Source organism: Melanotaenia boesemani, chromosome 13 (genome assembly GCF_017639745.1).
Source record: "Melanotaenia boesemani isolate fMelBoe1 chromosome 13, fMelBoe1.pri, whole genome shotgun sequence".
Taxonomy (NCBI): Eukaryota; Metazoa; Chordata; class Actinopteri; order Atheriniformes; family Melanotaeniidae; genus Melanotaenia; species Melanotaenia boesemani.
This window is the reverse complement of record NC_055694.1, coordinates 21,830,362-21,857,025: the sequence shown is the minus strand read 5'-3', so window position 1 is coordinate 21,857,025 and position 26,664 is coordinate 21,830,362. Positions and strand designations below refer to the sequence as shown.

At 37.4% G+C, this 26,664-nt stretch overlaps 2 protein-coding genes across 8 annotated transcripts in view; one reads left to right on the top strand and one right to left on the bottom strand.

Moving 5' to 3' along the window:
• Positions 1-26,664, top strand: part of celsr3 (cadherin, EGF LAG seven-pass G-type receptor 3) — a 112,600-nt gene that overhangs the window by 71,056 nt on the left and 14,880 nt on the right. Inside the window, exons 16-26 of the mRNA XM_042003003.1 lie at positions 8,974-9,094; positions 10,209-10,392; positions 10,602-10,703; positions 10,791-10,885; positions 11,681-11,890; positions 17,748-17,946; positions 20,434-20,622; positions 20,709-20,895; positions 21,674-21,841; positions 22,810-22,936; positions 24,636-24,842. Of these exons, the coding sequence (XP_041858937.1) occupies positions 8,974-9,094; positions 10,209-10,392; positions 10,602-10,703; positions 10,791-10,885; positions 11,681-11,890; positions 17,748-17,946; positions 20,434-20,622; positions 20,709-20,895; positions 21,674-21,841; positions 22,810-22,936; positions 24,636-24,842 (1,789 nt within the window). The remainder of the gene's footprint in view (positions 1-8,973; positions 9,095-10,208; positions 10,393-10,601; positions 10,704-10,790; positions 10,886-11,680; positions 11,891-17,747; positions 17,947-20,433; positions 20,623-20,708; positions 20,896-21,673; positions 21,842-22,809; positions 22,937-24,635; positions 24,843-26,664) is intronic.
• LOC121651110 (sterile alpha motif domain-containing protein 3-like) lies at positions 142-7,900 on the bottom strand. 7 transcript variants are annotated; one of them, XR_006012397.1, is made up of 8 exons: positions 7,814-7,900; positions 7,674-7,720; positions 5,580-7,114; positions 4,455-4,535; positions 3,227-4,251; positions 2,786-2,941; positions 1,928-2,020; positions 142-1,424 (listed from the first exon to the last, which is right to left on the bottom strand). XR_006012397.1 is itself a non-coding variant. In XM_042003006.1 (7 exons), exons 4-7 carry the CDS (start codon positions 4,241-4,243, stop codon positions 1,098-1,100), a joined length of 1,593 nt encoding a protein of 530 aa, XP_041858940.1. In that variant the 5' UTR covers positions 4,244-4,251; positions 4,455-7,114; positions 7,674-7,720; positions 7,814-7,900; the 3' UTR covers positions 150-1,097. The 7 variants fall into 7 exon arrangements, 5 of the variants coding, with proteins under 5 accessions (XP_041858940.1, XP_041858942.1, XP_041858941.1 ...); XR_006012396.1 differs by having other exon boundaries at positions 4,455-7,114; XM_042003006.1 differs by having other exon boundaries at positions 150-1,424; positions 4,455-7,114.

The following is a 26,664-nucleotide window of genomic DNA, read 5'->3' as shown; positions in this document are numbered from 1 at the left end:
CTTCAGGAAAGGTCCAGCACTTAACTATAGAGTACAGGTGACAACTCAGGAACCTTTTTACACTTGTTTACACATACTCATTAACATTTATGTAACACTCAATAACTTTAACCTACAATGGGAAACTCTTGTACACCAGGGCTTACATAAAAAGTCTAAATACAAAAAAAATTGTGTTGCATTAACAACTTTATTTACAAAAGCCTTTAACGAGGCAAAGCTTCAACAGTGAACAACACTGCATACTGCAATATTAAATAAAAGGCATAGACCAAAATGTAAACATTGGAAACAACTTTCCAGTTTCAACAAAGTGACACTGTAGTGTGCAGTAGGATGTCAAATCCGATACAATACTGTATTTTGTGGAACTCCTGTCGAAGATCTGCAATGGCTACAGTCTGCAGATTTACCACAGTACTGCTACTTGTAAGATACTTTCCCAACTATTAAAGGACCAAAACTTTTGAGAATTTCTAATTAGTGCTTAATGAATAAGCATTTAGGCATCCGTTTTTGATTAGGAAATATTTGAAAATAATCTTTCCAGAGACAAATATGCAACAGAGATAGATTATGGACAGGAGCTACTAAGCTCGACAAGACCTTTTAAGTCTAAACTAGCCTGCCAAGCTGGTTCATCAGTGGGTACATTTGGGTTAATAAAGGCAGGCAGGCATAGACGTCACTTTTCGTGGTGATTATCTCCAAGACAGCAGATCTGACCTATTCCAAATCTTTTAAGGCATTATAACGTTTAACTCAAACTAAAATCACTGCATACTGCAATTACAGAAAATATGTAAGAAGTGAAATAAAAAATTAAAGTCAATCTGGGCAATTTTGTCCCCAGTCCAAAAAATCTGATTCAGAATTGTAAGTTTTCTTTTTCTCATTCAAAACAAAACAGCATACAGCAAATTTCGCAAATTTTCTTAAATGCAAAGACCAAAAATGCTTAAATAAAATGAGCAACTTGACATTTGACCTCCCTTTTCCATTATTAAAAAAACTGCAACTTTCAAACAGTCAAATTTTTCCTTAGCAAGAAAATAGAGAATTGTGTTTTATGTTTTGGACATTCCCCTCTTGAACAGTCATTGCATCTCCTTTTGGCAGAGTTTGTTCTTCAGGACTTGTATTTTGGTAGACAGTTTCTTATCATCCAGTCCCATGAGCACTTTCTGAAAGAACTCAAATAAGTAACGAAATGGCTTTGGGTAGCTCAGATTGAGGCAGTAAATTAGCCCAAACAAAAGTGCACACCCGCTCGCCACATCACTAAGATCCTGCAAGACGGTGCACTTTTCGATGATGATGCCAACATCTTCAAGGGAGTCATCTAGCTGTGCTCCTTCGTGGATTATTTTATAAATGCCCAAATCAATCCCCTCGAGCTCTTCGGCTTCCATCACGCTGACATCCTGAAAAGGACATAGAAATGTATTTCAAATTCATTGTATTGAAGGCATTCCATCATCTGTCTACCACAAAATTCACTCCATTTTAGTTAAATATCCTACACAACCCTGATTACACAGATCCCTGAATGAGACTCAGGAGAACAAACCAAAGGACAAGTGTCTGTTTAAGACATATAATGATCACGTAGTAGAGAAATGAAACATGGACAAATTGCGGATGGAGCGCACAGCGGCACACACTGTTAGTCTGACCCAGGCAAGCGAGAGGGGGAGCAGAGGCAAAAGCCTTCAATGAGCCCCGCTTCAGTCTGAATAACCTAAACATAAATATAACATGTAAAATGGATTAAATTGATCAGAAACTCACTTTCATTTAGCAAATCTGTGGAATTAAGGAATTGTTGCAAAGGAAATTACGGATTATTGGAATAGTTGCGGTAAAGTTTCAGGCTAATTTTGAGTTGATAGTTGAGATTGCAACTGTGGCTTAAAAATAAACTTACCAGATACTCTTTGATGAGGTTTTGAGGCTTCTCATTCAGGTATATCATGAGCGCTTTAAGGATGCATTCACGCTTCACTTCGATGCGGGAACTCTAAACAAAACATGTATGACAATTACTTTTTCATTGTTTTGAGAGACCACCGCTGAACTTACAAAATACATAAATTTTAAATTGTTTTGTTAACCAATTCATAATTGTTCCCAACTAATTTTAAACATTCTTTATTTCACAGAAATAAAGAATGTTCATAAGGGATGAGTTTATAATCCACATTTCAAAATTTGCATGGAGAAACACTGTCACAGTAACGAAGCCTGCTAGTTGGGGATCAATATGTATGGTTTTAATTGGATGCACAGCAGACAAAGATCTACTTTCATAAATGTCTGCTTTTGCAATATACTGAAGGGCAAAACCAATTTTATCCCACTACTTAATATCAGTTATGCGGCCAAGCGCCACATTAGCAGTATTTACAGCCAAGTTTGAGTAAAAAAAATTATCTCCATTCTGTCACTGAGTTGTGGCAAAATGTACAATAGTCCTCTCTCTCTTTGTCTTTTCTCAGCGTAGTATTTACTCTCATGGACAATTAATGAGTTAAAAAAAAAAAACAAAACACGTTACTATGCCAACAGTGGTACTTATGGCGCCTCTAGGGGCATGAGTTAGTTCTGCTTTAAGTCAGCACCAAGTCCAGAACTGAAGCCAAAACTGAGAACAGAAGTAGAGCCCAGGACAGAACAAGCATAAAATTACCCAAGGCAGTTATAAAGACAGGTTCATAACCAGGACTGAGATCAACCTGCAACCAATCTAGTAGTCACAGTACATTCTAACACAACAGGAGAATACCTGTCCAATTGGAGACATCACTGCAGCAATCCGCCGTGCTGGTTCCCCTCCTTTTTTCCGTAAAATCTTCATCAGCTGGTCAGAGTAGTGGTCGAGACTGCTCATGAATGTGGACAGCAGTGGAACGGTGGTGATTCGGGTGAACTCCGCATTGATCTACAAAGTTCAAAAAGTAAAATTTTTAAATACTTCAATTCAAACCAGTACCAAATCCAGACCAAATCTGATCTAAACCCAGACAACTACTTCTGGTGCTGCCCAGGTTTAGATCAGGAGGACTAACCAAACCAAACAAAGTCTTAAACAGGACAAAATCAGGATGGAACCAGGGCTAAATCATGTCTGCACAAAGATGAAATCTGGAGTTTTAAAATGTCCTGAAATGTAAACCGTAATTTTCTGTTAATGGCCACAGTTTTAAAACAAGACTCAAACTCATACCTCATGTACTTTGAAGAGGGCAGGCCATCTGCTCTTGAACTCCGCAATGAACGGCATCTCTTCAATCACCTCTCTTCTTCGGTGTGCAAACGTCTTATCCATCTTTGTTTTGATTATTTGATCATTGTTTGTTTTCTTCACCTCCATCAGTAGTGCTTGCCGTTCTTCCTCCAGACTTTCCTTTGTTTCTCCTGCAGGGTATTGCGGTAAGAAGTTCACTTCCGCTTTCCGTGCTTTTTTTACTTTGTTTCGACATGGACTCTCCTCTCGTTCTCTCTTGTGTTGTAGAGTGTTTATTGCCACCTCTGGGCACCCTATGTTTCTCAGCGTGGTACGATAATTGGCCATTTTGTATCTGATGCTTACTTTCCAGCCTTCACAGCCTGTCACAGATCCAGTCTCTTTGAGAAAGGGATATTTTTGTATTAATGCTTCAGCAACATCATCAATATCTGCACTTGAGGGATAAACTTTGTATTTTGCAATTTCTGAGGCCAACATATCTAATATGTCAGATTTGAGTTTTGGGCTCGGGTCTAAGAGAGTCCCATTGTTTACATATTCTTGTTGGGCTCTCTCTAACTGAAACTGCACACCAAAACTAAACTCTGGTATTGGAAAGTTTAAGGGCCATTTCCGCAAGCGAAGAGATGAACATGAGGCACTGGAGTCTGGAGAGGAAAGGATGTCAGTGTCTGGCAAGGATGGTGAATCAAACAGTGAAGATGTTCCTGTGGAGGCAGCTGTGGAAGCTGTGGTGGGCACAGTGGAGGGCGCCGGGTTTTGTGTGTAAATTACTTTGATTGTGCTCTTGTCTTTAATGTCCCCAGTTGTGGTAAGGTTCATGTATTCATTGTCAAACTCAGCATCTCTATATTGCAACCTGAAATCTTCGGTCAATCCAAACTGTCTTTGTATTTCTTCTTTTAACCTGTCCACTGAACCAGGGATTCCGGAAGGAAGAATCAACTTGGATGAATTGTCCACTCCAAGTATCACCCTCAAAGTAGCAGCCATTCTTCATGCTGAAAAACAAGAGCATTGCGTAAATTAATCATAGGGATTTTGTTTTAAGAAATACTGTCCAGTGGACAATATTCCTAAATTTCTACTATATTTCTACTATATACTATGGATAATTCCTGGATGATCAAACACCACTCAAACAATACAGTCTGAAGAACATTATGTTTATCTAACATTGAGTGAAATCAAATAAAACAATTACCAATGTGAATATGCCTTTTCAAGGTGACCATCCGCAAGTGTCCAACTTCATAGTCGCATAGAGGGTATAGGTCGCCCAGGTCTGTCATGGATACAACAACAACTTCTGTTGTTGTTTGTAGTTGAAAAGCTCTATAGTGCTCTCTGTACCATGAATTTAGTCTTTTCAGAATGAGGAGAGTCTCGTTTTTAATAATGCACAAATGTTGAATTTCACAGAAATCAGGTAGACCACCACACGATCCATGCACAACAATCATCCCCTTTTTGTAATAAATGTTGTTCACAAAACCACTAGTAGCTAAGTTAACAGCAGTCACGTCTGGATATTTGTCAGAGATACTTTTCACAACATTGTCTTTAAGGACATCCAACGGCACTTCTGTCACGTGAGTAACATCAGTAGAATTTTCACCATCAGGACAAAGCATTTTATATGCAATCATTAACTGATGTTTACGAGCTAAAGAGCCAGCTATGTTTCTGAAGTTTTTGATGTTCCGAACAGCCTGTTTAAAGAAACTATGCTTGGCCTCGAATCTCATCGTCCATAATGAGACAAGAGGACCAAAACATTTGATCATTTCTGCATAGTGCTCAATAAAGTGGTGTTTAGGCATCAGTTTTTGATTAGGAAATAGTTGTTGGTAACGCTTTCGGTGCTCTGAGACCTTACACTCCAAATATGCAACAGATTGTAGACTATGAACAGGAGCTACTACAAGCTCGACAAGATCTTTTAAGTCTAAAATAACCAGCCAAGCTGGTTCATCAGCAGGGACTTTTGGTCCAATGATAAAAGGAAGCAAGCGAATGAGACACCAGTTCTCGTGTGCATTACCACCAAGAGAACGCCTCTTCTTCTTACTTACAGCTTTTGATAACACAGTGGGACGGTTTGTTTTATCTCCTTCCTTGTAAGGAAAAGAACGAATACGATCGTTCAGTTGTTCGAGAGTGAAATACTTTTTGGACACGAGGATGTCAATACACTGCGCCAACTCAACAGGAACTATTCCTTCAAAGAAATCGTGGACAATGTCGGGAGGGTAACCAGTAACAACATTAAAATATGAGAGGTTATCCGATAACACACAGGATTTTCTAACACCTAAACAGTTCACACCTTGTTCTTGAGCAGTCTTGATATGAAGCAGATGATTTTCCTTTGTTCTTCGTTCAAATGCTCCTGTCTTTACCTCATGCGTATTGATATCAGAAAGGTGGGCTGTACAGAAACGACAAAAATAATTAGCTGAAAAATTCTCCACAAATCCTCCAAGCCCATGGGCCCCCAGATTATCAGCGATGACACACTGAACTGTACCCTTGATAACCGAACCAAGGAGGGGCACGAATAAACCTTGCTTCTCGAGTCTGACTAAATCACGCAGCAGAGGTTCAAATACTTTTTCATAACCGAAAGATTTAATTAATTCACTTTTACACAACAATGCTAAGTAGATTGAGGAAAGGGCTGAGCTGCAACTAGACGGCAAGTTCCCCAGAATCCAATAAACCGCACAAAGTTTATGTTTTTTGCGAGATGTTCCTAGCGGGTTGCACACTTCGAAATCATCAATATATAGGCATAATGAAATTCTGAGCTCCCCACTTGAAAAAAAAATATTATTCTTATGATTCTCACCGTCCTGAAAACATGTAAGCAATTGTGAATTTGAAAGACCTCTTTTATAGTTGTCAACCAGCTTTCCAACAATGTCTTTACGTTGAAGTAACTGCTCCAATAACTTCAGCAGTGGAATATATTGAAAGGTTTTGTTAGTTTTTTCCTCTAGAACATATTCCTCTGGCACAACAACATTAAACTTGTCATAGTAAAACTTCTTGCGCTTAAATGATGTTTCAAGTGATCCTCCTTTCGCAATACTTTTCAGTAGTGGATTTTCACTGTATAATGCAGTGCACAACTCACTCACTAGCGATGCAGTAACCTCGATATTATGTTCCTTGAGAACAGCCAAAGTTAAACTATTTGTTAAGGGTAAAGAAGACGTAGTCAATAAAAAATGTAGCCCCTCGAGTAAATGATCAATTGCAGATGTTGGAACATGTGAAAAGACCTCCAACTTTAATAAAACCAAGGCAAGGTTTTTAACTACAGCTTCCTCTAAATTTTCACTAACTAAACCAGCTTCACTATGCAAGTCAGAAGGCCCTTCGTCTGCAGACTCCTCTGAAAGATCATGGTCACTTGTAAATTCAGTTCTTTTCACTATTTCATTTTTGAAATCTCTTAACGTACATGTAGAATGTTTTCTATTCTTGTGTGTCTGAAAAGTACCATATACATTGGTTTTAAAAGAACAATTTTTATAAACACAATCTACTGTCTCCAACCTCTTGAGATGTTTATTAATATGGAGGAAGTATTCTCTGCTTGTTGATATGTGGCTTTCAGGACAAGAAGGACAAGTCAAAATACCATGTTCTACAGTGCGAGAGGGCTTAGCATTATGTGCACGACTTAGATGAGTCCTAAGACCACCCCATGTTTTGAAGGTACAAGGACAATGACTGTAAATGCATGGATATGAGTGTCTCAGGCCAAGAATTGAGTGTTTAAGTCTCAAGTGTTTTAGGATTTGGAACCTTTTAGATACACTTGTAGAGCAAAGCTTACAACACCACATTCATAACCTAAGAGACCAAATAAAAAAAATTAGAAATGTAAAATTTAGGGGTGTAACAGTACACAAAAATTTTGATTTGGTACGGTTCAGTACATTTTTGGTACAATTTCAGTACACAAAAACAAAATATACCAATAAAAAAAGATACCAAGTAAACAATTACTTGACATGTTTTTAGGCTTAATATAAAAATGACCTGTGTATGTCATCTGATCAGTAAATGATCTAACTTTCTTGTAAACAATACACTATTGTCAGATTAAACATGTCAAAAATAAAACTGACATTTTTGGACACTCAACATATCCCTGAATAATACAACTGTGCCTTTAAAACATTTCACTTTGGAATTTCACTTTGCAACAGCCCTAATTGTGTCCAAATATAAATCTGCCATCTTTGTTTACGTTCGCCTAAAAGCATGCGGCTAATTAGCATAATCCTTGTCTTTTTCGCCGAAACCACAGACCCGTACCGAAACAGTATATTACAACTACGTGTACCGTTACACCGATAAAAAAATTGTGTAATCAGCAAAAAGCAAGTGATATGAAAGCATTTGGTACCTTCAACATGCACTTTAGCAGCACAGCTCAAAACGGCAGCTAGCAACCTGAGAGAGAGAGGAGGAGAGAAAAATTTACCCCATATATTATCACAAAGTACTAGATAAATTATATTATAATGAAAAATACGAAGAAATTACCTTCACTCTGACGGATGAATGGAGATTAGTCGATCTTTACAGACAGCATGGACAGAGTTCAAGGCGGCAGGTGATGAAGAAACGTGCGCATGCTCGAAAAGTTGCGTCATTTACTGCGCATGCTCAGAAATGGTTTGGAAAGGGCTCTTTAGATTTAATTAAAGGCGTTCGATACATTCTAGATAATACTATCCTTTAGCATTAAAACGGTTTGATATTAATTAAATCAAATAAAACATTATTAATTACACCCCTAAAATGAACAATTTTAAGCATATTGAAAATAAAACTATGAATTAAATTTAAAAAACCCTATGTTTCATTTCTTAGAGTGTAGCTTAAGCTTTATCTAATGATCTCATCTGTGTGTGTGTGTGTGTGTGTGTGTGTATGTTTCAGATGATCTTTGATCTAGTCAGTGTGTTTTTCCAAAAGACACACATTGTAAGCCATTGATAGAGTATATGTCTACAAGTCTTTCTCTTAATTTCCCCAATGTATCTCTTCTTTCCTCTGAGCTGCTGTATAATTTAATACTCTTCCTCTTAACAGACAAAATTTAGAAGTTTGCCTCATTAATCTTTCTCGATAACTATGAAATTATCAATGTGTCCCCATGGCATTTTGCTACTATAAGTTGCCAGTTATGAATCTGAATTAATTACATGAGCCAATTAGTCAATGAGCAGGAAGATGACAAAGTCAAGGCTGGGAGATTTTGAGGATTTTCATCAATGTACGTTTGTTGTTAGTTTTATTTTAACTACACAATTAGAATTACAGTAAAAGAGGGAAATGATTGGGTTATTATCCGTAGGGTTATTAAAAACCAGAAGCAACTTACAATGAAGAAACTTTTAGGCTCAGAACCAACATCTGCTCAGCATTGATATCTGCTCCATGTACTGCAGATGGTGCTCAGAATAATTCACACAATGTAGCTCAAGTTGTTCTCCAAAGCAAAGAAGGTCACACTATCTCTAAATTTTAGCTAAATAACATCTAATAATATCAGCCTGCTGGTTTATCATTATATATATTTTTGGCTTTGTTTTGACTAATGGATTTAAAATAATAGTAAGACTTATCTCTGCAGAATGTGACCATTACTGTGTTTCTCCTCTTTCTGTTTACCATGTGTGGTGTTTGTGCACATGCAGAATTGATCACCAGTGTCCCAGGGGGTGGTGGGGATCTCCAACCTGTGGTCCTTGTCACTGTGACACCAATAAAGGCTTTGATCCAGACTGCAACAAGACCGCTGGACACTGTCACTGCAAGGTAATGAGGAAGAACACAGCGTTAGCACAAACAATCTGGCTTTAAGGCACCGTTATTATAATAGCTTGTATATCATTTTTTCAAAGTGCATCAAAAAGTATAAGTGGAAAAACTGGTATTGATTAAGAGATGATACAATCAAAATTGAGGGAAACAATGGTACTTCATTATTAACTTGACCGCTGAATCAGCCTCAGATTCTGATCTATAAGCGTTTTTGAATTAAAAATTTATTGTGTTGCAGAGCTGATGCAGCTGTTTGAAGCCCAGTTCAATAGTTATACACTACTGGTGCAGAGCTGATTTTTTTCAGGATCAGAAAGGCTTAACTAGTGATCACTTATCACTTTGGCTGTGATTGAACCCTGATGTAAGGTCACTATCACAGCTTTAATCCAGACCATGCTGACCAGCCTTTATACAATGAGCATTCTTTCACATGGACATTTCTGCCTGGCGTGTATATGACTGTTGATTTGTTTGTGTGTAGTCAGCATGTTTAACCCAGTTTTATCCTGGCTTTAATCTGATCTTTTGGCCATAATCCATAATCCCTTTTATTGACCTTAGATCTGACTGACCCACCAACACAAAAACATACACAAACATGACATGAGAACATTTCATTTTATATATTTACTTTTGTTCTAGGGGCATGAGGTGCATCTGTACTATGTTAACTTAATCTGGTCCATGATCCTGCAGTTAATGGAGGTTCATGGCTGAAAAACAGCTCTTTACCTTTTCTTTCAGCCTAGGGCATCATGCAAAAGCTACGTCCTGCATTACTGTATTATCAGAGAAAGCAAGAAAAAGAATGAGGGGATAAGACAAAAGTCAACATTGGACTGGCTTTCACTGGCTGGAAAGACCTCAGAGAAGAGACAGGATGCAAGATGAATGCCAGATTAGCCTTCATTAGGGGATGCCGAAGTATCAAAATCTGCCAAAGTTCACTAGTGCTGCTTTAACATAAAAACTAACAATGTGTCAGCCTTAAAACGTGTCTTCACCATAGATTTTGATAACTTATTTTTTGTCTTATAAACACTGATTTGAATTATTTTTAGATCCTGTAGTGCTCTAAAAAAGTGTATTCTCCCTATATGCTCAGGAGTTTCACTACCGTCCAAGGGGCTCTGACAGCTGCCTGCCATGTGACTGCTACCCGGTGGGCTCCTTCTCACGGTCATGTGACTCAGAGACCGGGCAGTGTCAGTGCAGGCCTGGTGTGATTGGTCGCCAGTGTAACGCATGTGACAACCCCTTTGCTGAGGTCACAAATTCAGGATGTGAAGGTGAGAAAAAAGGATCAGGATAAGATTCAGGTCTTTGTTTTGGAATCTCCTTTGTGTGATAGGTAGTGTGGTACCTTTTCTGCTAATCAGAATAATATTATTAAGAAAGAACAACGATTATTAAAAAACATAAAACAGAATAAAAAATACATTACTGCAGTTATGTTTTTGATGTAATGATTCATTAATTAAGTCTGTTCTCTCTTCAGTCATTTATGATGGTTGTCCGAAAACCATCACTCAGGGGATTTGGTGGCCTCGGACTAAGTTTAACCTGCCTGCTGCTGTTTCCTGCCCTAAAGGCTCCGTCGGTGCGTGCACGCTAACATAAGCTCAGTCTAATTTCCTGTCCTTGTTGGAAAAGAAACTGTAGAACTCTTTATTTCTCCTCATAACAGGGGCGGCCATCAGACACTGCGATGTGGAGAGAGGTTGGCTGGAGCCAGATCTTTACAACTGTACCTCCCCTCCATTTGTGGAGCTCGGTGTTGCTGTATGTCAACCCCTGCAGACATGTACACTATTAACATTGTTCTATAAGCTGCACCAGAGTTGTCTACTGTTGTTGTTGGGTCAGTCTTCCTCATGCCATCATTAGAGCCCTGACCAGTCAGGGTGTGGATGAAGAACGGCTGTAGGTGTCCTGGAAAATTAAAAACAGATCTTGTGGGTTCTGTTTTTTGTGGTTTGGGTATGCTTTGCACAGATGTTTTCAGATCCCATCAGTTTAATTTCTTGGGAGTTTTTAAACCAGATGAAAGCTGCAGGTTGTTTATTGTGTTCTTTGAGCTCTTCCTAAACAGTTTGTTGGGGACCGCTGGTGTCCTGCTGGGAGAGGCTGCTTCTGTAGAGGAGTTCTGTCATTATGTGAGGGGAAAAATAATAGTGTTACTCATTTTACCCATCAGTAGTTTTGTTTTTAGGTGTATATTGAATTAATGATTCAAAAAGGACCACAAATGTAAGAACCCACTAAGTCAAAATGGACTGAAACTGTTTGAGTATTTGTATCTCTCTCCAACTTTTTAAAAACGTTTTATTTAGAAATATGGTCACGTTGAATATGTAAATTAAACACAAAGTATGTGATCTTTTTGTTGTGAAAAATGAGGATTCATTTGATTTGGCTGCAGAAATGTCCTCTCTGACATGTCCTGTTCAAGTGAGGCAGGAGCCCTTTCATGAGATTCATACCACCATACATTTTGTGTGTATAAAATTTTATCAAATTCAAATATCTGCAGAAAAGATATTTTTGTTTACATTTTCCTACTCTTTTTTTGTGTAGCTTGATTCCCTGGAGCGTAATGAGACAGAGCTGAACACCATCATTGAGAAGAAGCTCGCTCACCAGCTTCGTGATGTTACCGAGACAACCACCCGTCTCTATGGCAATGACTTACAGATAGCCGAGAGACTGCTGTCTCGCCTCCTAACATTTGAGACCCAACAGAGCGGCTTTGGACTCACTGCCACCCAGGATGCACACTTCAATGAGGTAAAAACTAAATCTGCTATTTGCTATTATGCTTGCTCGTTAGATTTGTAACAAACACGCTTTTTTTGTGTGTCTGTGTACTTTATGTTGACATTTAAGGAGAAGAAGGAAAGATTGGAGTGGGGATGAGGTGATGGGATAAATTAGGAGAGGTTTGCCATTTACCTTGGCTTGTTTATTATTTGTATTACTCACCATCTGATTAAGTCTAAGTGACAACTTTAAGAAAAATGACAGCATTTTTTCTGGAGACATCAGTTTTAATGGGATAGAAAGAGTAGAACACTAAGTGGAAGCAAAGCAAAAAAAAAAGCTCCTGATCATCTGATTACATGTCAGATCATCTTTTATCATCTTTTTCATCTTTTAAAGAATAGAAATGATCAACATGCAACATTTGACATGGCGAGAAGGAGTAAGATACTGGTAGATTTAAGTGAGGTCCTGAGGTAATGTGTGTTTTAAAAGGGTCTGTTTGGGAAAAACAACTTGATGCCTATTGTCGCAAATTTACACACCACTTCTGGCCTTTGTTTATTTAATTTATTTTTATCTAATTTATTTATTTGCTACAATTCACCCCTAATTATGCATACATTTTTATATTATTTATCTATTATTTATCTTTATGTATTAATTATTATTAATTAATTTGATATTTATTGTATTTTATTTTTTACAGACTTTTATTTTTTTTACTATTTTTTCCTATATATATATATATATATATATATATATATATATATATATATATATATATATATAAATAAAAAAAAAAAATATATATATATATATAAATATAAATAAAAAAATGTGTGTATATATATATATATACACACACACATTTTTTTAAACAACCAATAAATTCAGGTATAAAGGGGTTAATAGTAAGAAAAATATAGAAACGTGTCATTGCTACTTTACCAGCTTTGTTTATTGGTAGTCAAGATGGCTGTAGCTGAACAAGCTAATCAACAGTGTAAAGAAGCAGCGACTATAGTTATAAAGGTTATTAATTCTTTTAGTTTGCTTTAATTTAGTTAAGAGAAGGTTTAAGTTTAGGTTTAGACGTCTAATTCAAACCTCAGCTTGGTATCAGCTCTTCACTGAATCTGCCAGAAGACATAAAACAGCTGCTGTATTGAACACAGTGTATACAGTATGATTGATAGACTGTACCATTATGAGGTACAGACTCAGTGACTAGATATTACAATGAGATGTCATCTCTGAGAAATTGGAAGTAATGTTGCTATGGTGATGTCATGACAGTAACTCATGAGATATTGCAACATGTCAACATCAACATATTAAACGACAGAATCTCGTTTTACCTGACACGCTGCCGTTTGCTGAGGATGTACGAGCTGACAAGAGAAAATGTTGATGCTTTGACATTAAGGTGTTAAAAGACCTCTGTCTTGGTTTCATTTAGCTATAAATGAATATCTAGCTTATACATCAAATTTAGCAAACAGGAAATGACTCGTCTACACATCACTAGCAAGTGGTTGAAGGATAATGGTAAAATCCCTTTTGCCCTCTCACTTTACTGTCTGTAGTTTATAATTTGCTTGCTGCCATGGAAACAGTAACATGAATCTGACCCTCAACTTTTTTATATTGCATGTTTCTGCATTCCTGAAGAGAATTTTAATTGTAATTTCTGTTTTCTTCCTGCCATTCAAACATGTTGTTACGATCACATCATAGTCATTGTTTGTCAGTGCCAGCAGCAGCTTTGATGATAGTAACCTGACATTTTCCCTCTTTAATCTTCTCCTGATGATTATCTGGGGAAGGATTTATACATACTCATAGGGGTCATAATTGGTGCTTTTTATTTCCTGTATTATCTACATGGGAAGCAATTGATGATATGAAGCTTGCTAACAGAGAGGATTTCAGCCAGCTGATGGCAGTTGCAGCAGTAGTAGCCACACCCTGTAGGATTTAAAGAGACTGTGGAATAATTGAAGTTGAGTGATTGTGGGTTTGACATGTGATGCTGAGAAATGTATGTCTGCCTGCTTGAATGCTTACACAGATTTCATTATTTTATTTTACTACTGAAATCTTAGTGTAGAATCTTAAAAGTCTTACTGGTTTCTGACATGACTCACGTCACATAACATCTGTGCAGAAAATACTTAGTGAATATTTAGTTTTCTTACTTTTATTACATATTTCTTTTGTTTACAAACACAGCTACAAAAAGTTTTCCTATTTATAAAATGATCGTGTTTTATAAAAAGTAAAGAAACCTAAAAATCTTTTTGACATCCTTCATAATGCCAAATACAGAATATTTTATTATGTGACCAATATGTAGATGTTGCTTGGCAAGGACAGTTGCTATAGCAACCCTAGCAGTAGCATAAATTATTTCTTATTTTGAATGAAATAAAAGTCTTGTGACACCCACTGTTTCATTTAATCTGCCACTTAATCACAGTCGTACCTGTTAGGGCCTAAAATCAGTTCATTTCTTGCAATAGTAGCTCAGTAATGTTTTTCTTTGTCATATGGCTCATTCTGGAGCTAATACTTCAGTTCACCTGACTCATAACCTGACCTTAAGGCTCTAAAACTCTCACACTGTCTTTTTATTTCACTTTAACAAGGTAGCTTCTCTAAAGTCAGACTAACAGAAAGACCTTTTGTTCCCTCAAGAATCATAAGAATAGACTATATATCTGATAATACATGACAACTCACTTTAAGCAGCATGTATTAGGCTACATGACCGAGTAATACAGACCACAGTTACTATAGTAACCTAGTGGCAGTACCAGATTTCTGTGGCTATGGGAGAGATGAATCAAAGCAGGGAGGAAAGTAGAGTTTTTACATCAGAAATGTAGTGAATGAAACATGAATCATTAAAAACCTTTCATGTTCTGGCTGTGATCAAATCCATCTGGATACCGCTGCACTAATACACACATATGACTCACTTTTCGGTAAGTTTGTGTTATAAATGTGCCAGAAGTTCTAATATAAGGGTGAGAAGATATTTTATTAATGCCATATTCATGAAAAAAGACACCCGTTTGTACATTGTCCTGTAAATTGGTACCAACAAGTTAAAAATATTCCTTTTTTTAAAAAAAGAAGCATATTTTCAGCATAAATGAGAAGGGAATTCGATTTGTTCAAAACTCACATGTGATAAAAATGATTTATTCTAAATAGTTTTGACGTGACAAGCTGTTTGAGTGACACATACAATTATGTTTTAACCTCCCATCTATACATCCTTATATTTCAGCCTACCTAAGCATCTCTTCCAGTATTTCTGTGCTCTGCAGCCTCTGTGTAAGCTATTTTCAACCTTTTATTACACTATTTTTCACCCTGTTTTTTTTTTCGTATAGCCAACTGTGTGGGGGCTCCTGTAGTGTACAGGCTGTTCGGGTGTGGAGCTTCACATCCTTATATTTTATGCCAGAATGGTGCCTTAATTTGAGAGGAATGCTATATGGTGAGAGGGAGCCATAAACAATAACTGGGTGTGGTATTTTACAGCACAGCAGGGAAATATGCAGGTTTGTTCAAATGATCATTTAATCATGTACATTTTTTTGGTTGTACTACTGTATTTAAATATAAACAACTGAGCCACTTATTATTGTTAAATGTATACAGTAAAAAAAGAAAATCTAAATTTTAAAAGGGATAATGAACTGGTAGACTGTGTGATGAAATCTTTTTACATAAGTAAAAGTACAAGAAAATGCCAATGATAATAATTAATATATAACACAATGTACAAAACGTCTCTAATTCCATGCAGTGACCACAAACTTTTTCCACCTTCAGACAACTCCCCTTTTGACTGATTTCCAGTCAAAATAATTGAAATAAATAAATTAAATAAATAAATAAAAACAACATGCTTTCGTCACATAGACGAAAGCAAAGATCAGACCAAGAACAAGAACAGCTGGAACTGAGAACATAGTGTCATGTCATGCTGACACTGTCAGCAGGAACTGTTCGAGCAAACACCACATTTCCTCTGACAATGAGAATAAATGAGTATTGATGACTGTGTTTGCAGTCTTCTGACTATGAATGGCTTTTTTGGAACATTTTGATTATGTGTTGCACATGTAAACATCATATCCTGCTTTCTGTGTTCCTTGATGATGAGAAGAAACTACAAACAGCTGTTAATAGATGATTTCAAACCTGCATGCAATAAGCCTTTTTACACACACACACAGAAACACACTTACTGTTAGTGTAATTAGTATATGCTTAAATTTAATGGTCTTCAAAAAACTAGATTTTTACTCATAAGACAAAAAACGTAACAACCTCAAGTTATATAACTACAAATACTATTTGAATCTTTGAACACGAAAATGTGTTTTTTTAGAATAAAAAGGTTAAAAATCATATATTTTATCCTCTGCCTCTGATTCCTACTCTTTCTTAGCTTATATTTTTCATCTCATGAAAAGTCTTTCTTACATTTCTGAGTGCTTAATGGTTTATTTTCTGCCATCCTTAAATTTCAATACTTTCTATCACAGTCTCCCACACCCCTTATCCTTAATTTTGTCCCACTAATCCCCAACACTGCATTCTTCTTACGTTATGTTTGAATGTGCTTTTCTTTGTCTGAACATCGTGTTGTGTATTTTTTCCTCCCTGGAGCAGCATAGGTCACTGCAGTTCTTTATTGGCTCCAGTGCAGTCAGACTCCAAGGAATCATAAAGACCTGATATTACTCTTTGTTCAGAGCATTTTCCAAAGCTGTTCACTCTGTGTGCCTCTAGCAAGCTTCCATCCAGGGTCACAAATTATCCATGAAAGCAAATGACAGGCAGCACAGACAGCAGTAAAACTTGCTTTAATTGGGGCCAAGACTTGTCTGGTTTAAAGTTTAGATTACGTTTTGTATCTCTGGTCCTGCTTAGAGCAGCTGAATATAAGGCTTCACGTTGACACACGCCTCTATTCTGCTCAATCAGTTGTGAATTCAAGTTCTATGTTTTTCATTTGATACATTTGGCTTTAGTGTCAAGCTCACTTGCTTGTTTCTTTCATTGTTAACTGTGAGTTTCTGTGCTGATTTGATAAACAGTGTGTGTCGTGATCAGTGTTGGGTAGCAATAACTCAGTTCCCTTTCTGTGTTTGTATACTTGAGCAAGGCGTTCCAATTAAATGCCCTTGTTGAACTGCAGCTTGACTCAACGCTGCACGTAACCATTGCGAGTGAGGTTGTGTGTATACCTACATCGATATCTTTAGTTGGTCTTTCTATGACCTCCAAATGTTCAAAAACAGAAGAGACCTTCATCAGGACCAGAGTTAAGATTATTATAGATGCAAAAGTAACTCAAGGGAAAAAAAGATATGAATGTTTATACCACTTATATTAGGTCATTTTAATTATGTAGTTCCAGCTTACAGCTGTGGTTGTCCAGGTGAGCATTAGTTTTTAATCAGGAAGCACAAATGCAAACCAGGACCCCCTGTATCAGTGTTTTAATAGGAACCACGTCGGCAGCAGCCATCAGAGCTTTAAATCTGTATTAAATATTTAGAAGAAACATCATTTCTGACTGTCCCTGCTGAGAGTGTTATGTTTTAATGTTTTCCTAATCTTTATCCAGTGTTTGAGCGGCTGCTTGCTGCTGAGTATGACTAAAGATCTCTATTGATCCAGAAAGTTGGCTCATATTTTGTCTTATATCTTGTTGTTTACTATTCTACTCCCTCAAATAATTAACTTTTAAAAACATTTTTATTACACTGTCAAACATAAGCATCATTCTCCTCGGGGGTTATGAACTGAAGCATCCCCATGAAAAGCTTTTTCTTTATATCTCTGTTGCTTCCAGAACATCCTGCGAGGCTGCAGCGTGCTGTTGGGTCCCAGTAGCTCCGGCCTTTGGCGGGCTCTCGCTCAAAGTCAGAACCATATCCTTGGTGGTGGTCCAGCCGAGCTAACGAACCTGCTGGAACAGTACACCCAGAATCTGGCCCAGAACATGAAGCTCACCTACCTCAACCCTGTGGCCTTGGTCTCACCCAACATTGGTGAGTTTAAAACACTTGCACACTCGTAGACACAGACACTTGTCAGATCCAGCAAAGCGAATAAGACAGTAATGGAATCTTAATCTTAACAGATGATTTGCTTTGGTTCTTTCATAATAGAGCAAATCTCTGCTGTGAAATCAGCTCGAATGACTCATTGAAAAGCTGAAGATGAACAGCGCTAATGCAAATGACGGTGGCATAGCATGAGTGTTGGCAGCAACACAAAACCATGAATTTCACACTCCCACTCAAACATAGCAGTGCATGCACAAAACCCCCAAAGCGCTGCAGCACTGGCCAATAGACACCACCTAGAGTTACAGATGCTAAACATAGACAGCACCACACATACAATCGCACAGGAACACAAGATACAAGTGCAAGCAAAGTGACAACATAACGCAGTAACAGGCATCATATCACTTAGCAACGGTGATAGCATTGTTGTTAATAAAATGTTGCTTTGGTCAGTCTTGGGGACACACATACATGCAGAGTGATGGCCATGTGCCATCTGTAACTTAACCAGCAGGGAAACACTATTCTGTCACAACACAATGAGTAGATGAGCTGAAGCAGCAACAGTACCAACTTTGGCAGGGATGAAGCTGGTGACAATTAATTTTACAGCTAATGCTCGTTGCTGCACACACAGACAGAATTCCTCCAAAACACCATCTACCCAAAACACATCAAAGTCACCTGTCAGTGCATCTTGTCTCATCAGCTTCTGGTTTGCAAACACACTCAATGTCAGATGTGAGGGACATATGAAATTATCTTGCCTGTCTATGCCAACATAAACCGGCTGGTTTGGGTTCTCATCTCACTCTTAAAGATCTACATTTGCCTTCCCTTTGGAATTCATCTGAAATGCTGTTAAATAACCTTAAACTGGAGCTTGATGCAGATTCCCAGATGGAGAGCGAGAATTAGCATCATCAGAGAAAGCAGAAGGACTAATAAACATGACTGACATAAAAATTTCACACTCCTACACACAAATGCAGACATCTGAAGCCTATATAGATATGATATAGATGGACACAAAACCATCTGTTAACCTCTATGGTGAGTTGTTTTCCCTTCTGTTTCCAGTGATTAGAAGGCTTATTTGCCATTTCTTAAATTCTAGTTTACAAATCAGCCTTTTTCTTTAATTGATCCAGACATGCTCTCTTTCCCACTGCATCCACACACACACACACACACACATACATTGTACTTGGAATGACAAATGGATGATTAATCTCCTCTCTCTGAACTGAGTGCTGTTCCACTTCTATTTGTGGGGTCAAATGTTCACTCATTACCAGACACTCAACGTTGACTGCATATTGACTGCTGGCCACCTCATTTTCTCTAATATAATAAGACTTTTACTTGGATTGTGTGTTTGCACCCATTGACTTTTTTTTTTAACTGTTGAATTAAAATCCACAGAGAAAACAACTCAGTTGATTGACACAGGTCTAGGTTTTCTTTTTCTTCTTTAAACTTAAATAAACGTATATTTTTTTATTTAAAATGCTAAAGTAGCACAGGTCTGAAAGCTTGAAGACAGTCTTTTTATGTGATATAGAAGTGATAGTAGAGTTTTCATTAACAAATTTTATGCCCTTGGGGCTCCAGATTTTGCTGCAATGCATTAATAAAATACAAATAAATCAGACATTTGATTATTATCCTAAGTAGCCATGTGCAGAAGTTTGTTATTACAATTTGTGCTATGAAGCTGGACACCTGATAGTGAGCTAACCTTTTGAATTTTCTCACCATGGCGGATGGTGGGAAAGCTGATGTAAAAAGGACAACTTGGTGATCCTGTATGTAGAATAGAAATCATTAAAGAAAAATAGCTCACATGCAGTCACTGATTTATTGACAGACTCTGACTCTTTAGTGGAGAACTGTTTTTTTTTTTAAAACTAGAGCAGAGACTTCAGGGAAATAAATGACAGACTCTCATGTCTGTGTGTTCTTCATCTTTTTGTTAACAATAGCTTATCTGATCTACTTCAAACTCAGCATGTGAGCTGCGGATCAAAGGAAGTGCAGTGCAGAGTTTATTTTTTTATTTTTTTTTTTTTGTATAAGCTATAATCTAATTTTTAGGGTATTTTCCTGTTTTCTGAGACTTCTACAACTGTGGGCCTTTTGCTGCTTGTAGGTGAGGCATTAGTAAAATAAAAGGAAATGACAGCTAAGAGTGAAAGGTAATAAATAGTCTCCATGGAAACTGAAGGATTTTATTACTGTAAAAAAAAGAAAGAAATATGTATTCATTTATGTGTTTTATTTTTTTCTATTTATTAATTAAAGTCTTAAGTGAGTTTCTTTGCTAAGGGGAAATGAGGTGTCACACTTCTGGAGAAACCTTTAGGTGGTCTTTGCAATTGGTTTGTGGTCTTTTCGTCACTAAATCCCTGGAATATATTATGATGTTACAAAAAAATGTGTTTTCTTTTGTTCCTGTTTCATCAGTCATGAACCTGGACCGTGTGGAGAACCACACCCATGTACGCCGACGTTTCCCACGTTACCACAACACCCTGTTCCGTGGTCAAGCTCTGTGGGATCCCTACACCCATGTGATACTGCCTCCTGCTGCACTGATGCCACAACGGCAGCAGCAGAACAGCTGGAGGGAGAAGGAGCGTACAGAGAAAGAGCGTAAGAACAGATATTAAAAGTGAATTGAAGAGATATCAGCAGTACAGATCAAAGAAAATATACTCACTCAGACTTCTCAATCTTAGCCTCAACTCATCAGAATGCTGCCTTGGCCCCTGTCAGTACCTCAGCCAATCAAACAAAAGAATACACTGCAGCCAGACGCAGCGTTTCAGTGCCTGAACCGCCCATCACTATCGTCATCATGTTGATCTATCGCAGCCTGGGTGCTGCCCTGCCTCCCAAGTACCACGCAGATCGGAGAGGAGTGAGGTGAGATTCAGTCACTCTTAAAACAATACCAACAAGACTACCAATATGTCTTTAAGGGGTAGTAAACAATCAGATCTGACTGCTTTTTGAATTCTTCTTCTTCTTCTTCTTCTTCTTCTTCTTCTTCTTATTATTATTATTATTATTATTATTATTATTATTATTATTATTATTATTATTATTATTATTATTATTATTATTATTAAGTTGAGCTATTTTATCTTATCAACAATTGTTAATGCTATTAGTTTAGTCTTCTTTAAAAAGAAAAACACTTGTTCATCTTAAGAATCCAGATCAGTGACATATTACTACTTATTTGTCTGGTAATTGAGCAGAGAAACTCTATTTTCAGTTTTACAAAAAAGTAAAATTAGTGATGGCAACAAATTTATTTGTTGACTTGATAAAAGAAATATTTGATAATTGGGATTGTATTACATTTAGTTAGAAGTGGTGCAGCAACTGCTTTAGCAGTAAATCCATTATCACCTTACTAGACATCTGTTCTTCCATCCCTCTTCCTCTCACATTGTTTTTCATCCCTTCTGCTGTTTCTCACCTCTCCTCTGGGCTTAATTACCAAGTAACAAACTGTCCAGTTCTAAGTTTGTATCAGTAAAAAGCCATTTTTGATGTCTAATCTAGCATGCAAATCTCACTCTTCTTTCTTGCTGTGTCTTTTGCCTTTTTTCTCTTTTCCATTCACAGGATGTCAAACTCTCCTTTCTGTCTGATGAAGTGGATATATAATAAAACTGTGCTTTCTGTCTCCCAGGCTTCCCAGACACCCAGTAATGAACTCCCCTGTGGTCAGTGTCTCTGTCTACAACAATCAGACTTTTGTGGGTGGTCAGTTGGACCAGCCCATCCTGCTGGAGTTCAAGCTGCTAGAGACAGCCAATCGCAGCAAGCCTCTGTGTGTGCAGTGGAATCACAGCAGTCCGTGAGTACAAATCCACATCCACACTTTCAACACTTGTGCATGTTGACGCAATCTGTCACACTCTGTGCTGCACATCCAAACTGGCTTGATGTTGTTTGTAAAACTAAGATGCAAAGTGGAGCTCATCAGTTTAATAGAAGGATATTTGATAAATGTTCAAAAATACACTGGTTGCAATCTGCTGAGTTGTGAATATGTAAATATTATTTGATCATTTTAAAAGTAATTGTAACAAAGATGTCAAATGGCTAGTCAGTGAATTTGAGTTTAAATATATTGCATAGCTTTCTGGAGGAGCTGTAGCTTTCAAACAGTGACCTTGCCGTTTGGAGTTTGCATGTTCTCCCCATGTATGTGTGGGTTTTTCTGGGTACTCCAGCTTTCTCACAGTCCAAAGACATGCATGTTAGGCTAATTGGTCACTCTAAATTCTCCCTAGTAGTGGTTGTTTGTCTCTCTGTGTTGGCCCTGCGATGGACTGACGACCTGTCAAAGGTGTACCCTGCCTCTCACCTGTTAATTCCTGGGATAGGCTCCAGCTTCACCGCAAACCTGAATTGGAATAAGTGGTATAGAAAATGGATGAATGGATGAATGAATTGATGGCTCAGCCAGCATTTAGAACCAGAAGAATGTGGGATATGAATTTTCTGCTCTAAGAGTGAAATATTTTCCAGAAAAGATTAGCTGACTAAAGCAGTGCTGCTGTTTACACCTCTTCCTATTTAGCAAAGTGAAACATAAACTCTGCCTTTATTTATGGAAGTACCACTGCATGTCCAGGGATTTGCTCAAAATTTTAAACTGTAAAATTACTAAACCTGTTATATTTGTGTTGATTACAATCACAGACAATGCAAACATAAGCACTTGATGTAACTAGTCTCTTCTTGTGTCTTTGTGTCTGCAGAACTTCCTTTTATCAAATGTATTCCTTGCTCACAAACTCTCTCTCTCTCTACTTGCAGACATGACATGGGAGGTTGCTGGATGGTGAGGGACTGCATGGTGGTGTACAGAAACACCTCTCATGTTCGATGTCAGTGTCACAGACTAGGAACCTTTGGAGTACTGATGGACAGCTCACAGAGAGAGGTTAGCCATCAGTCAGTGAAAAGCTGCTTGTATCCAAACAAATTAGATTTTTTTTTCTGCTTATCCATTTACTGTCATTTTCTATCATAATGAGACATGAATTCCATTAGGGATCCATTTTAAATTTCTTGTAATTTGATCTGGTAATTGCTGCATCTTGTTGGTGTGAAAATAAAATCCTGAAGAAAGCCATTCTGAATACTCACACGGCTAAAGGAAGCCTTGTTACAGCTGTAGGAGCTTTTCCACTGCTTAGCCTAAAACCCCTGTGACCTTCAGTAAGTCTGATGATGTATCATATATTCAGACAACAGTCTTTCATATAAAATATCCCTTGTTTAATGACTACACTTCTCCAAGGTTTAAACTGAGCTTTTACTTGAAATCAAGTTTGTTTTCAGAAAACAAAAACAAAAAAAATTCTGGCAGTTTCTTTTATGTTTACTGATAACAAATGCTTTCAGTGCATTCAAGCAGTGATGCCGCTGATGCTCCTGTTTCTCCCGATAGATTGACTGATCTGCAACTCGGCTTATTCTGTCTAATTCCACTAGTATTTCCATTTTCTTTTATTTAGATTAGATTAGATTAGATTAGACTTTATTATCTCACAGTGGAGAAATTCACTTGTTACAGCAGCTCTTGTTATAGAATAAAGTACAGAGAGGCAAAATAAGGTGAACATGCATCACAGCAAGAAAGTGCAATAGAAATTATTTACAAGTCTAAGAAAAGCAAAAATATGTACCGTTATAATATAAAGATATATATATATATATATATATATACATATATACATATACATACATATATATACATACATACACACATACATACATACATACATACACACATACATTATATATATATATATATACATATATATATATATATACATACACACACACACACTACATCCATACATAAAAATAAAATAAAATATAACAACAACTTAACAGACTATATACATATTTACATGGTGATGGTGGGATATAAAGAATATGATGACATTGATAATGGGGGGTATTGCACAGTAAAATATAAATAAATATTACACAGTATTATGACTATACAGACAAGTTGTACAGTCTGACAGCAGTGGGGATGAAGGACCTGCGGTAGCGCTCCCTCCTACACTGATTTTTTATTTATTGTTTGATCTCTCTGCTCTATAACTTTATCTGTGATATACCTTATAGACTTGCTTATGATAAAGACATGGCCACACAGCATTTGTAGGTATTAGTGTTTTTGTGTTATGCCACACTGCCTGGCACAGCACATCTTTTCAACTCATTTCCACATATTTTTTCTCTAGATCAGGGATCTTCAACTCCAGTCCTCGTGAGCTACTTTCCTGCAGGTTTTGGATGTTACCCTGATGCAACAAACCTGACTCAAATCACTGGGCCATTAACAGGCATGTGTTGTAGTAGGAGACATCTAAAACCCTCAGGACAGTAGCTCATGAGGACAGGAGTTGGAGACTCCTGCTCTAGATGAATATTGTCACAGTGAAGGCTAACAGATGAGGGCGGAGTCTGTCAGCTTTTAGTCTTTTTCCTTGCTGCCTTGTTTTGCATTTTATCCAGAAGTTTCCAACTTGCTTCCTACTGTCTCATTTCCAAACTATTCCTATGAAAAATTGATTCAATAACACCATCTCTTTATCTTATTTTTCCCTTCTCCTAATGAGTAGCAGTTGGAAGGTGATCTGGAGACATTGGCCCTGGTCACGTACTCTTCTCTGTGCATCTCCATGCTGGCCCTCCTCCTCACTGTGCTGGTCCTCTCCTGCCTTCGTGGTTTGAAGTCCAACACCAGGAGCATCCATTCTAACACAGCGGCAGCCATGTTTCTGTCAGAGCTGGTGTATTTGCTCGGGGTCAATCAAACTGAGCAACAGGTAGATTCAGGGGAAAGGGTTTGTGTTTATACAGCCATGTTTGTTCTCCCTTAGCTTGATGACTGTCCTTTCTGCTAAACAGTATTTTAAACCATAAACATATTTGTACTTTATCTCAACATTTTGATCTTGTGTCATTTCAAGACTTCTGAACAATGTTATACTTCAGGGAATAACATTGGGTTAAGTTGTGTTTTGTAGATCTGGAGGTGTGCTCATCAACGTCCTTGCTCTTTTGTCTTTCTCATTTCCTAGATGTCTCCTGACCACCACATCTCTGTTTTGTTACATGCCACATGTGTGAGTGTATTTGAATGTGTTTAAAGAACAGTGAATCTTGCAGTGAGTGCTGCAAATATGGGCTCACTCAGCATGAAATCCAATTAATTAAGCTGTATCCCCCACATAGTCGACTGTATGGCACTTACAGTGCGACTGGTTACTTCTAGCTGAACAATATGTTCTCTAATTCATGGGCATCATGCTTGGAAGAGCATGTTAGTGCTCGCAGCGCTCCTGTGTGTTCGTTTTTATGCGCTTGTGCATATTTTACTTTATGTGTGTGACTTGGAGTGTTAGTGTGCTTGTGTTTGTGTGTGGGAGTGTGAAATTCATCGTCTGGCTGCATCACTGCCAAGGCTGCTGCTTTTTTTTGTTTTGTCCATTCCGGTTGCCAGGAATTTGTCCTGAGTTTCTATGACCTTTCAGTATGAAATTTACAAGTTTGCTCTCCCTAACTTATAAATGTAAAGCACTGACTTGATGCATAATGATGGTACAATCAAATTACTTCTATTTGATGCAAACTAATCTAGAGGAGTTAAAACTGATGAATAAATAGGCTTTATTTAAGGTCAACCTTAAAGCTGAAGACATGTCAACATGGCCCATTGAGTGAAAGTTTTGGATATTTGGTATCTGTCTTGGGAGCAGACACATCTGAGGCAACCCTTGTTAATAAAAACTCATATTGGTTCATTTAAAGCTATTTTGTTAAACAGAGAATTATATTTTCATGCAAGACTTATCCATTAGGCTCCCAGAGGTGCTGTAGGTGTAACTTACTCCAATGTGCAGTCTCCGATTGTTTCCTGTGGTTTAGATTTAGTCCTTTTTGAAAAACAAGCACAACAGTCAGGAGATAACATTTGTTGGTGCTGTAATTCAATACACCTTGTGTTTCAGTGGATCCATCTGGTTAAACAATAAAGACAGACGAAAGGCTCAAGACTTCAAATAAAACCCTGCAAACATTCTTGAGTTCACCTCAAGGGTAATTTCTCAGGAAGTGTGAAGGGGTTTGTTCTATATTATTCATGTGGGTGTTCACCATTACTGCCAAACCAAACAGCAGCACTAAAATAGTCATTGTGAAGTTTGTCTTCAGTCTTCATATAAGCACTGGTTTCATTACTGATACTGTTCAATTTACAAATGTTAAATATAATATTTAAAATAATGGCTAAAACTACTAAAGTTTACATGTGGGTTAACAGAGCTAGTGATGTGTGATTTTGTATGTATGTAAATATTTAATGTTAGATGACTGCTTTCAATCCATGACAACCATTTCACCTGCCAGGTATGTTTTTTTTACTGTGTCCTTGTGTTACAGATGCAGCTCAGTGCCATACCCATTCTCGCATTAAAAAGGCATTTCATGTTGTTACTGTTTAAATTCAGCACTGTCACAACACTCGTAAATTCATACATAGTTATTTTTTGCTTTCCCCAGAGTTTTACTGTAATACACTGCCATAAACTTGCTTCATAATTAAATCACAAACGGTTGTTACCTAATAGCTGACACCTGCTCTGCTGT

Coding starts and splice junctions, on each gene's coding strand:
- LOC121651110 (XM_042003006.1), bottom strand. CDS start 4,243: ATGGCTGCTACTTTGAGGGTGATACTTGGAGTGGACAATTCATCCAAG. Junction 2,942..3,226: donor CCCTCTTCAAAGTACATGAG/GTATGAGTTTGA, acceptor TGAACTTTGTAG/ATCAATGCGGAGTTCACCCG. Junction 1,425..1,927: donor ACCTCATCAAAGAGTATCTG/GTAAGTTTATTT, acceptor TGTCCTTTTCAG/GATGTCAGCGTGATGGAAGC.